The 15,369-nt window shown below is 40.7% G+C and overlaps 1 protein-coding gene across 3 annotated transcripts in view; it reads left to right on the top strand.

Annotated features, from left to right (window-relative positions):
• Positions 1–15,369, top strand: part of ARHGAP19 (Rho GTPase activating protein 19) — a 77,402-nt gene that overhangs the window by 3,874 nt on the left and 58,159 nt on the right. The window contains exon 1 of one of the 3 annotated variants that reach the window (XM_049855974.1): positions 12,066–12,142. The exons of the other annotated variants lie outside the window; for them this stretch is intronic. Coding sequence (XP_049711931.1) covers positions 12,087–12,142 — 56 coding nt within the window. The 5' untranslated portion in view covers positions 12,066–12,086. Of the gene's footprint in view, positions 1–12,065; positions 12,143–15,369 lie in introns of those variants that run through there. 3 annotated transcript variants of the gene reach the window in all.

Raw genomic sequence — 15,369 nt, 5'->3', positions numbered from 1 at the left:
ATGCCACCAGGGTTTCCTAATCCATGACAGCTTATAAAATAAACAGTATCACCTGTGAGTACTGTGCTCCTTTGAAAAATCATCTGTGTGAGACCAAACTTGTCAACATATACTCTAAAGAAAGATGAGAAGGTAAGGAGAGGGGGGCAGGGAAATTTGATTAATGGAAACAGAATAACCAGAATGGAAATAATGATAATTTCGATACACTATGAAAAATGGGAAACCCTGGTGGCCTAGTGGTTAAGTGCTACAGCTGCTAACCAAAGGGTCGGCAGTTCGAATCTGCCAGGCTTTTCTTGGAAACCCTATGGGGCAGTTCTACTCTGTCCTATAGGGTTGCTATGAGTCGGAATCAACTTGACAGCACTGGGTTTGGTTTGGTTGGTTTTGTGAAAAATGTAACCAATGTCACTGAGCAATTTATATAGAAATTGTTAAGTGGGAACCTAATTTGCTGTGTAAACATTCACCAAAAACACAATAAAATATTATATAAAGAAAATCATCACATGAATCAATCTGAATCTTTTACTTTTGACAAACTTCTTTTTGGAATTTCATTCTGGGTAGAGCATTGTTTTACAGATTGTGGGGTCCCGAAAGCTACCGTTTCCCAACAAAGGTGATCCAGCCGAATGTGGAAATTATAGAACAATATCATTAATATCACACGCAAGCAAAATTTTGCTGAAGAGCATTCAAAAACGGCTGCAGCAGTATATCGACAGGGAACTGCCAGAAATTCAGGCCGGTTTCAGAGGAGGACGTGGAACCAGGGATATCATTGCTGATGTCAGATGGATCCTGGCTGAAAGCAGAGAATATGAGAAGGATGTTTACCTGTGTTTTATTGACTATGCAAAGACATTCGACTGTGTGGATCATAACAAATTATGGATAAATTGTGAAGAATGGGAATTCCAGAACACTTAATTGTGCTCATGAAGAACCTTTACATAGATCCAGAGGCAGTTCAAACGGAACAAGGGGATACTGATGGGTTTAAAGTCAGGAAAGGTGTGTGTCAGGGTTGTATTCTTTCACCATACCTACTCGATCTGTAGGCTGAGCAAATAATCTGAGAAGATGGACTATATGAAGAAGAATGGCGCATCAGGATTGGAGGAAGACTTATTAACAACCTGCGTTACGCAGATGACACAACCTTGCTGGCTGAAAGTGAAGAGGACTTGAAGCAATTACTAATGAAGATCAAAGACCACAGCCTTCAGTATGGATTGCACCTCAACATAAAGAAAACAAAAATCCTCACAACTGGACCAATGAGCAACATCATGATAAACGGAGAAAAGATTGAAGTTGTCAAGGATTTCATTTTACTTGGATCCACAATCAACGGCCATGGAAGCAGCAGTCAAGAAATCAAAAGATGCGTTGCATTGGGTAAATCTGCTACAAAGGACCTCTTTAAAGTGTCGAAGAGCAAAGATGCCACCTTGAAGACTAAGGTGCGCCTGACCCAAGCCGTGGTATTTTCAATCACATCATATACGTGTGAAAGCGGGACAGTGAATGAGGAAGACCAAAGAAGAATTGACGCCTTTGAATTGTGGTGTTGGCGAAGAATATTGAATATACCAAGGACTGCCAAAAGTATGAACAAATCTGTCTTGGAAGAAGTACAACCAGAATGCTCCTTAGGAGCAAGAATGGCGAGACTGCGTCTTACATACTTTGGACATGTTGTCAGGAGGGATCAGTCCCTGGAGAAGGACATCATGCTTGGCAGAATACAGGGTTAGCGGAAAAGAGGAAGACCCTCAACGAGGTGGACTGACACAGTGGCTGCAACAATGAGCTCAAGCATAACAACGATTGTAAGGATGGAGCAGGACCGGGCAGTGTTTTGTTCTGTTGTGCATAGGGTTGCTATGAGTTGGAACCAACTCGATGGCACCTAACAACAGCAACAACACCTGTGTTGTGTGTTGCCCTTCCTTTCACCTAGAATATTTCTTGCCTGCTATCTAATTAGTGAATACCTCTCTCTCTCCCTTCCCACCCTCATAACCATCAGAGAATATTTTCTTCTGTGTTTAAACTTCTTGAGTTCTTAAAATAGTGGTCTCATACAATATTTGTCTTTTTGCAACTGACTAATTTCACTCAGCATAATGCCTTCCAGATTTCTCCATGTTATGAGATGTTTCACGGATTCATCATTGTTCTTCATTGTTGTGTAGTATTCTATGTGTGAATATACCATAATATATCCATTCACCGATCGATGGGCACCTAGATTGTTTCCATCTTTTTGCTATTGTAAACAGTGCTGCAATGAACATGGGTGTGCATATATCCATTCATGTGGTGGCTCTTATTTCTCTAGGATATATTCCAAAGAGTGGGATTGCTGGATCGTATGGTAGTTCTATTTCTAGCTTTTTAAGTAGGAGCCAAATCCATTTCCAAAGTGGTTGTACCATTTTATATTCCCACCAGCAGTTTATAAGTGTTCCAGTCTCTCCACAACCTCTCCAATATTTATTATTTTGTGTTTTTTGGATTAATGCCAGCCTTGTTGGAGTGAGATGGACTCTCATTGTAGTTTTGATTTGCATTTCTCCAATGGCTAATGATCGTGAGCATTTCCTCATGTATCTGTTAGCCGCCTGAATGTCTTCTTTAGTGAAGTGCCTGTTCATATCCTTTGTTCATTTTTTAATTGGGTTATTTTTCTTTTTGTTGTTGAGTTTTTGCAGTATCATGTAGATTTTGGAGATCAGGCACTGATTGGAAATGTCATAGCTAAAAACTTTTTCCCAGTCTGTAGGTAGTCTTTTTACCCTTTTGGTGAAGTCTTTGGATGAGCATAGGTGTTTGATTTTTAGGAGCTCTGTTATCTAGTTTCTCTTCTGGTGTTTGTACATTGTTAGTAATGTTTTATATACTGTTTATGCCATGCATTAGGGCTCCTGGTGTTGTCTCTATTTTTTCTTCCATGATCTTTATTGTTTTAGATTTTATATTTAGGTCTTTGATCCATTTTGCGTTAGTTTTTGCACATGGTATGAAGTATGGGTCTTGTTTAATTTTTTTTTTGCAGATGGATATCTAGTTATGCCAGCACCGTTTGTTAAAGAGACTGTATTTTTTCCCATTTAACTGACTTTGGGCCTTTGTCAAATATCAGCTGCTCATATGTGGATGGATTTATGTCTGGATTCTCAATTCTGTTCCTTTGGTCTATGTATCTGTTGTTGTACCAGTACCAGGCTGTTTTGACTACCATGGTGTATATATAATAGGTTCTAAAATCAGGTAGTGTGAGGCCTCCCACTTTGTTCTTCTTTTTTGGTAATGCTTTCCTTATCTGGGGCCTCTTCCCCTTTCATATGAAGTTGGTGATTTGTTTCTCCATCTCATTAAAAAATGTCATTGGAATTTGGATCAGGGTTGCATTGTATCTATAGATTGCTTCAGGTAGAATAGACATTTTCACAATTGTTTTTGGGTTTTGGATTTTGAGTCTTCCTACCCATGAGCAAGGTATGTTTTTCCACTTACGTAGGTCTCTTTTGAGTTCTTGCGGTAGTGTCTTGTAGTTTTCTTTTGCATAGGTCTTTTATGTCTCTCGTTAGATTTATTCGTATGTTTTTGTCTTCTTGGGGGCTATTGTAAATGGTATTGATATGACGATTTCCTCTTCAGTGTTCTGTTTGGAATCCAACTGAATTTTATATGTTTATCTTGTGTCCTAAATTCTTCCATTAGTTCCAGTAGTTTTCCTGAGGATTCTTCAGGGTTTTTCTGTGTGTAAGATCATGTCATCTGCAAATAGAGATAATTTTATTTCTTCCTTACCAATCTGGATGACTCTTATTTCTTCATCTAGCCTAGTTGCACTGGCTAGGACCTCCAGCACAATGTAGAATAAGAGTGGTGATAAAGGGCATTCTTGTCTGGCTCCCTTTCTCAAGAGGAATACTTTCAGACTCTCTTCATTTAGGATGATGGTGGCTGTTGACTTTGTATAAATGCCCTTTATTATGTTGAGCAATTTTCCTTCTATTCCTTTTTTGCTGAGCGTTTTTATCATGAATGGGTGTTAGACTTTGTCAAATGCCTTTTCTGCGTCAATTGATAAGATTATGTGGTTCTTGTCTTCTGTTTTATTTATATGATGGATTACACTGATTGTTTTTGCAAAGTTAAACCATTCCTGCATACCTGGTATGAATCCCTCTTGGTTGTGGTGAATTATTTTTTTGATATATTGTTGCAGTCTATTGGCTAGAATTTTGTTGAGGATTTTTTGCATCTAAGTTCAAGAGGGTTATTGATCTGTAATTTTCTTTTTTTGTGGTGTTTTTACCTGGTTTTGGTATCAGGGTTATGCTGGCTTCATAGAATGAGTTTGGGAGTATTCCGTCCTTTCTATGCTCTGAAATACCTTTAGTAGTAGTAGTGTTAACTCTCTGAAAGTTTGGTAGAATTCTCCAGTGAAGCAGCCTGGGCCAGGGCTTATTTTTGCTGGGAGTTTTTTAATTTTTCTATCTCTTCTTTCGTTATGGGTTTATTTAGTTGTTCTACCTCTGTTTGTGTTAGTTTAGGTAGGTAGTATGTTTCTAGAAATTTGTCCATGTCCTCTAGGTTTTCAAATTTGCTAGGGTACAATTTTTCATAGTAACCTGATATGATTCTTTTAATTTCGGTTGGGTCTGTTGTGATACCGCCCATCTCATTTCTTATTTGGGTTATTTGCTTCCTTTCCTGTTTTTCAGACTCTCTCCATTTAGGATGATGGTGGTTTGGACAATGGTTTATCGATTTTATTGATATTTTCAAAGGACCAGCTTTTGGTCTTGTTAACTCTTTGAACTGTCTTTCTGTTTCATTTAATTCTGCTCTAATTTTTATAGTTTGCTTTCTTCTGGTGCCTGAGTGTTTCTTTTGTTGCTCTCTCTTTGTTCAAGTTGTAGGGATAATTCTTTGATTCTGGCCCTTTCTTCTTTTTGGGTGTGTGCATTTATTGATATAAATGGACCTCTGAGCACTGCTTTGTCTGTGTCCCAAAGGTTCTGATAGGAAGTGTTTTCATTCTCACTGGATTCTACGAATTTCTTTTTTTCCGTCCTTAATTTTTTCTATAACCCAGTGGTTTTTGAGCAAGGTGTTCAGTTTCCAAGTGTTTGATTTCTTTTCCCTTCTTTTTATGTTATTGATTTCTACTTTCATGGCTTTATGGTCAGAGAAGATTCTTTGTAATATTTTGATGGTTTGGATTCTGTTAAGGGTTGCCTTATGACCTAATATGTGGTCTATTCTGGAGAATGTTTCAAGTGCTTTGGAAAAAAAAAGTATACATGGCAGCTGTTGGGTGGACTGTTTTGTGCATGTCTGTGAGGTCAAGTTTGCTGACTGTGGCATCTTCCGTCTCTTTACTGAGCTTCTTTCTAGATGTTCTGACTTTCACCGAAAGTGGGGTGTTGAAGTCTCCAACTATTTTTGTGGAGCTGTCTATTTCGGTTTTCAATGCTGTTAGAGTTTGTTTTGTGTATCTGGAAGTCCTGTTTTTGGGTGTGTAAATATTTATTATGGTTGTATCCTCCTTGTATATTGACCCTTTAATTATTACATAGTGCCCTTCCTTATCCTTTGTACTATAGACACTATATGTGCAAAATTTCTCTCCATACCAAAACACCTCCCCTTGAGAACGGGAATAGTGGCAGAAAAAAGATCTGTCCAGACTTCAGCTCACATGACTGTGGAAATAACACTTGACACAGCAGGTTCACAATGTTCCAGCCACACCTGAACATCACATATGTGTTACTGCTTTGAAACTTACTATCAGCATCTGGGGCCTCCTGGTTTGAGGTCTAGAGTATTTTAGATTAGGGAGCCAGGAAGATTTCAATTCAGAATTGTTTTGGTCTGTTTGCAGGCCTTCCGACTTACTGCGAGACTCATGACCCGGATCCTCCTCCATGCCTTTCTCAGATCCAGCTGCCATGCCAGGTTTAGTTGCTTGGGGCCCTGCCAGACTTTTAGAGACTTTGGTTCTTGTCTCTGTTGTAGCCCAGGTGGCACGACTGCTTTGCACTCCAGCTACCAGTCTTTGAGCTTTCTGTGAATAGAATCCATGACCTTTTCAGGTCTGTAGCTCCAGTGCTGAGCTCAGTGTCTTGACACATGGGGAGTTCCAATCATAAATGCTCAATAAGTTGGTGTGCTTCCACCTCTCCTCTTTGCCAGCCTTTTGATGCCTCTTGGCGATGGCCTGGCTTTTCCCTGACTTGTTCTCCTAGCTGGGAAAATGGCCATCAGAGTTTTTGTTCATGGAGTTCTAGCACTAAACTTGGCCATTTTTAGAATTGGGCCTCTTCCCTTCATGTCACTGATTTTCTTCTCCTACTCTCTGGTACTGTGGCCAGCCTTGAAGAGGATTCCACAGGGAAGCAGAAGATGGACAGGCTTGTTTTGTTTTTTTCTTCTGCATATGAAAGTTAGATATTAGAGCCCTTGGTATATCTGAAAGAGATGTAATAGTTGAACTTTGGCTTATCCAAGAATAAGTGGGTGCCCATGTACAGAAGGAGGCCCTGGGAACAAAAAATTGGGAATACTTTGTAGTAAATATTTGTCTTCTAATTTTTTTTTTCCTATTTGGGAATAATTCCCCACCGGGAGACCTTTGGTGGGAGACAGTAGTCTCCTCCCAATAGAAGGTCGGAGCCACGTGACCCAGGCCCAGCCAATCATAAGTTCTCCCTCACCCATACCCCTGCCTCAGGAAGTGACACAGAGACCCAAGGACAGATGGAAATCAGTAGAAGGAAGACTGTGCTGAGAGTCAAGGGGCACTAAATGGCCTAATCGTGGCTGAGTTTCCAGCTCCCTAGGCCCTTTCCTCCCTGCGAGTTTTCAATCTAATATCTTTCCAACAAATCCAGTTTTTGTTTATGTTAGCCAAAGTCCTTTTCCATTGCTTGCAACCCTAACTGATGTAAGCCTAAATGCCCAATTGGAGAGAGCAGTGTAATAAGCAAAGGAACACGTATAATATGGAATATTATGCAACAGTTAAAAATGATAATGCAGCTGTTCATGTACTACACAGAACGATCTCCAAGATACACATTTGAGGGCAATATGTACAATATGTCAGCATTTAGCTAAAAATTAAGACAAAATTATGTTTTTCCCTATGTAGCTGTGATACCATTAGGATGAAAATGCCACAAGAGAAGGACTTTGTTTTGTATATGCCTATGTCTGCAGGTCTAGAAGAGTGCCTGGCACATAGTAGGATCTGAATAAGCATTTGTTGAATGAATGTATTGCATAGAAAAATATTTGGAAGAACACATCAAACTGAAAACAGTGGTTTCTTAGAGGAGGGTAGGTAGACAAGAGGGATTTATCTGCATTATTTGAAAAAAAAATTCACTGTGGTGAAAATATACACACCAAAACATATTCCATCTATTTGAATTTTTGAAGCAAATATCTTTATGTATTAGTCGTGTATAAACAATATAAAAAAAGACCTGAGTAATAATGGGATGAGAAAACCATTAAAATGATGATTTCCAAGTCTTTATGATGACAAATACAAGTTACCTTGGAAAAAAGGGGGAAAGATTGGGTATTCCAGGTGGGCATGTAATATTTTGGTGGGACTGTTGGCAGTTTGGACAAGAGAACAAACAATTAAACTTTTAGCCTTAAAAAAAAAAAAAAAAAAAGATAGGTATCCTCATCCTATCCCTAATCAGGCTCAGGACTGAGGAAAAGCTCAGAAATGCTTATTGTGTACATGAAGCATTTATATTTTGTTGTGGGCATCAGAATGTCTTACTTTAATTTAGGCAGAGGGGACAGCAAGAACAAAAGTGTGAAGCAGAAAGATGCACTTGGGAACTACAAGTCGTTTGCATTGTTGGAGGGTGCGAGGGGTGTTGGGGGGCTGGTAGGGGATGAGGTTGTGAGGGCAAGGGCAGACCCTCCTTTTTTTTTTTCCCTTCGGCCTTGTTCCTTCTTTCACTTCCCTCGTAATTTTTCTCTCTGCCTTCTTCCTCCATTGAGGCTAGGACCTGGGAACACAAAGACGATTAAAGCTCCACTTCTCCCCCCAAAGCTCAAAGTCTGATGGGGGAAGTGGGTAGATTTACAATGATGTTCATGGCACGCTCTAGTTCATGCCCTTGCACTTAAACCATTCCCTACAGCCCCAACCTTCTTCACTTCTCTACACTTTTGAATTCCTAGGGGTTTGTTCTCAATTTTAATGTTTAGCCCTTCATAATTTTAAACTCTACCACCCATCTGTTCATGTGTTGTACTGTGGTGGCTTGCATGTTGCTATGATGCTGGAAGTTATGCCACTATTTCCAAGTCTTTATTATGACAAATACAAGTTAGCTGTATTTCAAATACCAGTGGGGTCACCCATGGTGCACAGGTTTTAGCCGAGCTTCCAGGCTAAGACAGACTAGGAAGAAAGGCCTGGAAATCTACTTCCAAAAATTAGCCAGTGAAAATTTTATGGCTCACAATAGAACATTGTCTCACTCACTTGCTTTGGACGTGTCATCAGGAGGAATCAATCTCTGTAGAAGGACATCAAGTTGAGCAAAATAAAGGGCTGACAAGGATGTGGGAGACCTTCGGTGAGATAGATTTTCACAATAATCATAGCAATGGACTTGAACATATTGGTAATTGTGAGGATGATGCAGGACTGGGCAATGTTTCATTTTGTTGTCCACTCGATGGCAGTTAACAACGACCATTTCAAACTGTCTTCTATTGTGTGTGATTTATGTGTGTTCATTTTGTCTCCCCTTGTTAACTGTAAACTCTTTTAGGGCTAAGACCACTTTTCTTTGTGACCTTTTGTTCCACCAGGTTGTTGGAAACAAGATGACTTTCTGGACTTTCTTGAATTCCATGCTTATCATCAGACTGACAACCTGTACCTAGATAGAGTAAGGATGATTTCAGGGGAGCCCTGATGCCCTTGTAGAAGCAAAGTGTACAGGCTTATCAGCTGAGTGGGTATTTTTACAGCACGCAGCAATGATATTTGCTTTTAATCAGAAGTCACAGCAGTATAGCTGGTTTTGAGGAGAAACGCTCCCCACTCCAAAGTAACTGATTAAACTGTACCGACTATGTTGTAATGTATAGTTGTATCAAGCAGCAATGAAGGTAGATGTATTACCTGAGAAGAGAGTTTAGCTTTTTTTTTGATTGTGGTTTACCTTTTTAACATTCTTCACATGTATGTTGAGTTTAGCATTTTTGATATTTTTCATATCATCATTTATTTAACCTTGTATGTGCCAAAAAGGAGCCGTAGTGGCATAGTGGTTAAGTGCTGGGCTGTTAACCGAAGGTTGGCGGTTTGACCCTACCCACTCCGTGGGCTAACAATGTGGCAGCTTGCTTCTGTAAAGATTTAGAGCCTAGGAAACCCTATGGGGCAATTCTACTCTGTCCTATAGGGTTGCTATGAGTTGGAATTGACTCGATGGCAGTGGGTTTGGTTTTAGGTGGCAAACACTGTCCTGCTAAGCAGCTTTTCAGAGATTGTCTCATTTAATCTTCACAATAACTCTGTGAGAACTATTATCATTCTCATTTTACAGAAGAGGAAATAGAACCAGAAAGTTAAGTAACTTTCTCAGGATCCCACAGCTAGGAAATGGAGCCAGGGTTTGAACCTGGGTTCACTAACTTCAGAAGCCATGCTCTTAACTACTGTGATATAAAAAAAAATAATTTCATGTTTTATATAAAAATGGGATTCTTCATCATAACAGGTGAACCTGGTTGAATGTTAATATTTTAACATTTTGAATGTTTCTTCTTTAATGAAGGCATCAGTTTATTTCAATTGATCAATCATTCATGTGCTGGGTGCCATGGGGCTGGGAGAAAAACTTGTTCATACATTGGGGAAAGGAAAGGATTTAAGTCTTGAGTTCCCTGCTTAGTGCACACAGCAGTTACAGAGCCAGGATTTCCTAAGGCTGCCTGGGTTCAATGAAAAATTTCACTGATATGTCTTTGTTGAATTTGTATTTCTTTTCATGTATTTGCTCAATAAAAACAATTTGTTAGCCATAAAACTAAATGCAGTTTTGTTTTGACACTTCTATTGAACTTTTTTCTTTTACTTCTATTGAACTTTTAATATGAATTCATGAATATTAATTGAAAATCTATTAGAACAGTTAGAAAATTGATTTGAATAATATAATCTGAACCGAAAAAACCAAACCCATTGCCTTCGAGTTGATTCCAGTTCATAGCAACCCTACAGGACAAGCACTGCTCCATAGAGTTTCCAAGGAGTGGCTGGTGGATTCAAACTGCTGACCTTTTAGTTAGCAGCCAGATGCTTGACCACCATGCCACAATATAGTCTGAGGACTTGTTTATTCATTTGTTCAAAAAACATTTATTAAATGTTCACTGTGTGGCAGGAAAGGAGCCCTGGTGGTACAGTGGTTAAGTGCTTGGCTGCTAACGGAAAGGTTGGTGGTTGGAATCCACCAGCTGCTCTGCAGCAGAAAAATGTAGCAGTCTGCTCCTGTAAAGATTACAGCTTTGGGAATCCTATGGGGGCAGTTCTACCCTGTCCTATAGAGTCACTATGAGTTGGAATCAACTCGATGGCAATAGATTTGGTTGTTTCAGTATGTGCCAGGCACTGTAGGGAGCCTCTCTGTGGCAGAAAGCCTAGCTGGGATGCCTCACATGAAACAAATAGTCACACCAAGAATTAGATGATTGTAAGTTATGATTAGAACTATGAAGGAAGAGTACAAAGTGCTATGTGAAAGTTTAGTGGCAGAACTAATTTATACAGTGGGGGTCACAGAAGGCTCCTGAGCCAATGACACTTAAACTGTGACCTGAAAGATGGGAAGGTGAAAAGTGGACCAGGCAGAAAAAGCAACGTGTGCAAAGGCCCCAAGACAGGAAAGAGTTTGTTGAGAAACTGAAACACAGGTGGGTAGAGGGGTGAAGCCTAGTGGAAAAGAGGGAGAGTGCTGGGAGAACGTCAGGTGACAGGATGACGGGGAACAATAGAAAAGGCATCTCTAGAAACGTTGGGCATAGAAAAACAATACAGAAAATTAATGCTTTAATTTTACAGTGTACGTACATCTGTTGCCTAATTGATCCCCACCAGAAGCCTATGTGGCAGAGAGGGCAAGGATAATTCTTGTTATTTCTATCACTGTGAATAAAAGCTCAGTCAGGGACAGTTATGCAGCTTTTGGTTCCATAGTTCAGACCAGAGCGGCCAATTTTGTGGGTTCTCTGGGAAGCCAAAAGGGAGCGGGGGGATCAGGCAGAAGCGGCCTGCCGCTATGCCGCGTCACTTGGGACAAGTTCCCCTATCTGAAGAAGGAAGGCTTTGGACTACATGTAGCAATAAGTACTTCTTGGGTAAGTAGCCCTGGTGGTACAGAGCTCCGCTGCTAACTCAGAGGTCTGAGGTTTGAACTCACCCAGCGGCTCCAAGGTAGAAAAGACCTGGAGATCTACTCCCATAAAGATTTACAGCCTATGAAACCCTATGGGGCAGTTCTACTTTGTCCTATAGGGTCGCTCTGAGTCGGAATTGACTCCTTGGGGCACACAACAACTTCTTGGGTATCCACCCACTCTGTGCCTGCTCTTCTAAGTATCTGTCAAGACAGAAAAAGGGGCTTGCATTTTAGAGAGTGATTCTTAAAGTCACTTTCATTTCGATAGCTCTGTAATTCTGCGAGTTACACATCAAGAAACAATTTGAGCATTATGGGGATTTCTGACTTGAACCTAAACGTCCGTGGGATTCGAAGGGTTAATCAAAATGAGAAACTACACCTCCCGGCAGACATCGGGGCTGGGTCTTCCTTTCTTTTCCGCCATGTCTCGGGAAGACCAATGGCGGTTAAGTATTTGAATAAACCAATAATATCGGGAAATTGTTCAGGTTGAGGCGGGGCGGTAAAGTCATCCAATAACTTGGAAGAGGGGAACATTCCAGCCAATCCAGTGGCGTGGAGGGTGGGACCTGGTGTGAGGGCGGAGAAAGAGATTTGCTGACTAAGATGGCGACGGAGGCGCAGAGCGAAGGGGAGGTGCCGGTCCGAGAGCCAGGCCGGAGGTGAGCCGACTTCTTGGTCCAGCTGCCTAGGAAACGAGGCTGTGGGCTGGTCGACTGTGCCCTGCCTTTGAGTCACTGTGACCCAGTGGGGCCGGGCTTGGTTGTTCCTCCCACGGCGTTTTGCACCGTCGCGCCTGCGGGGGCAGAGGCGCGGAGGTCCGGCCCGGACCCCGCCTGTCCCTGCTGATGCCCTCGGGACACTGGCCCGCGGCCTTGGCTGCCAACCGATCTGTCGGTGGCGGCAACGCTGGTCGCCTTTGCGCTGAGATTCAGCTTGACAGTGTGGACACTGGAGCTAAGAGCTGTTGCGGAATTCCCCGACGTCCCACGGCGCTCGGAGAGAACGCTGCCATCAAACCAAAACCAAACCCATTGCGGTCCAGTCTGTTCCGACTCATAGCGACCCTATAGGACAGAGTAGAAGTGCCCCATACGTTTCCAAGGAGCGCCTGGTGGATTCGAACTGCCCACCTTTTGGTTAGCGGCCGTAGCTCTTAACCACTACGCCACTTTAATCTGCTCTGAAACAGTTTATGTGGTTAAGCCCGAGCAAGGATTTGAGTGTCAATCAGAAATTGGCTTGAGTTGACCTAACCCCGTATTAGGTGTGTGTCTTTGGTCGAATTTTTAAACTTCTGTTTCAGTTTCTTCATTTGTACAATGGACATAATGATGACTACTCCAAAATGTCAGGATTAAATGAGACAGTCCACTCCAAGCTTCTAGTACCCATAAATACATTGTCATCAAGTGATTCCAACACATGAGAACCCTATAGGACAGAGTAGAACGGCCCCATAGAGTTTTCAAGGTTGTAATCTTTATAGAAGCAGCCTACCATATCTTTCTCCCAACTGGCATGTAGTAACCACAGATAGATTTTCTTTTTTCCTTCTAGAACAATTGAAAAACATATCTCAGAGGTCTGTAATCCAGGAAATGATGACTTTATAATGGAGCATTCTCTTTTCCTGGAATTAACTTTTTAGGTGGTCTTGTCAGTCAGGACATTGTACTTAATTGATTACAAATACTTTTTTGTAAAATTCAACAGCGAGTTTCTTGGTGTGGTTTGTAATGAATAAGAGACTCCAAGAGTCTTGGAAGTCGTTTGTGAGCGGGCACTGGGCTCCTTCCTGAGCGGTGATGGGGTGGTTGAATGTGTTATTTCATATTTTATTGGAAGTTTCCACACTTGGAGCTCTGTCCATAAATGGCTGGCCATTTTTGCCGGGGAACTGTAGAGGGGATTTATAAATTAGATCATCCCTCCTCTGGCTCTAAAGTCTTGAATTGTAATAAAAATCTGAGGACAAATGAAATACTATTTTGTAGCAGGAGTAGTTTGAATTCCTTTAAAGGAAATTGCCAGTTGAATTTAAAGTTTGTGTGAGACTGTCATTTACATGAGTAAATAACTCTTCCGATGGTTGTAAGCCTTTAATTTCCGGAGTTCTGAAAAACTTGATTTTGACAGTTTTTGCCAGTGTTGTTGTTGCTTTTACAGAGGAGTGGGTTTCCTGACTTTCTTAAACTCTGCTGTTCTGGAAGCAGAACTCTTGTGATCTTTGTCTTAATCGGCTTCCATCAGGATCCGTTCTTGTATGCACATTTATGGGATTTCTTACTGTTGGTTTTCCTCAAATTTCTGATGATACATGATTGACTTCATTAGAATTCTATTGATTTGCCTAAATACCTGATTTGGTTTTTTTCTGCAGCTGTGTAGAGTTTTTTCCCTCCAAGAGTTTTTCTCTCCAGTGGGAGAACTGACTAGAGGCTCTGTGAAAGTTCACGGGGTTATTGAGTGGAAGGAAGGCTTCACTTCAGAGGGAGCAGGTAGGCAGACCTCAGATTGCAAGGAAAGAAGGATTTTACTCAAGTGGAGTTCTTTAGTCTTTAATGTATTCCATTTCTAGATGGAGCTGCCTCCCTCCCTGCTACCTTTATCTCCAGTCCCAAGATTTTCACCCTGGTGGCCCCCTTCCACTCCATAAATTTTCCACTCTGTTTAGGGCAGCATTTTTAAAACAGTGTAAGAAATACATGTATACATGTGTTTGTGTCTATGTGAAAAAAAGTTTCATGAAACATTTACCTTTATTTCATGCAGTATACGTATGTAGTAGATGTTTTTCTTTTCTTGTCTCTTACTATTCCATTAAAAATTTTTTGTTAACAACCCACTAAACTAACTTAGTGACACACTAAGTGGATCATGACTTGAAATTTGAAAACACTGCTTTGGAGATCAGTCTCAGGAATGACTAATTCTGCCACATGCTCTATATAAACCCAAGCCCATTGCCATTGAGTTGATTCCAACTCATTGCCACCCTAAAGGCAGAGTAGAACTGCCCTATAGGGTTTCCAAGGCTGTAATCTTTACAAAAGCAGACTGCCACATTTTTCTTCTGTGGAACAGCTGGTGGGTTCAAACCACTGACCTTTTGGTTAGCAGCGGAGAGCTTAACAACTGTGCCACCAGGGCTCGTTATGGTCCATATATAGAGAGAGAATAAGTAACCCTGATTGCTGCCCTGCAAACCTTTCTCAAGAAACCTGGCAACTCCAAGCCTAGAGTCTTTTGGATGCTGTACTGGTAAGAATGGTGTTCATCACCTCTACAACTTTCTTTCCTGAGGTCGTTTTACTTTTGATCCTCTCTGCTTTCTATTTTGCAGAAAGTCATCAAAGTCCTAGTCTGTCGATGTGTTCCTTTCTGATTTGTAAGGCTGCGAGAGATTTGTTCTTTTTCATGTATCTTTACTGTCATTAGGATCATAGGATGGAAAAGGGGTTTAATCAGCTATCTTGAATTGATAATCTAAGTCATCCTTTTTTTTTTTATTACATATACAAATTTAAAGTTCAGTTTAAGTTGAGGCAGCCTTTCCCTATTCAGAAATTTGATTTATATTAAAATATATAGTTTCTAAGAGTATTTTAATATTTTGACATTAGCAAGTTAAGATTTTAAAGGTCTTTGAAAGTATATTTTGGACATAGAAAAAATATTATAAATAGTTGTTGAGGAATTAGCATGTTCAGGTGGAAGAGAGAGACCAAGGCTTGAATCTTGGCTCTGCTACTTTTAGATATGAGACCTTGGGCATGTTACCTTTTTGAATCCATTTCCTCATTTGCAGTAATAATATCCTTTACCATGTTGTACGGATTAAATGAGATAATGTATGTAGATTTCCTTTCATAGTTTCTTGTACATA

Source organism: Elephas maximus, chromosome 16 (assembly GCF_024166365.1).
Source record: "Elephas maximus indicus isolate mEleMax1 chromosome 16, mEleMax1 primary haplotype, whole genome shotgun sequence".
Taxonomy (NCBI): Eukaryota; Metazoa; Chordata; class Mammalia; order Proboscidea; family Elephantidae; genus Elephas; species Elephas maximus.
Note: the sequence above shows the minus strand (reverse complement) of the source record. Positions and strands in the feature narration are given on the sequence as shown.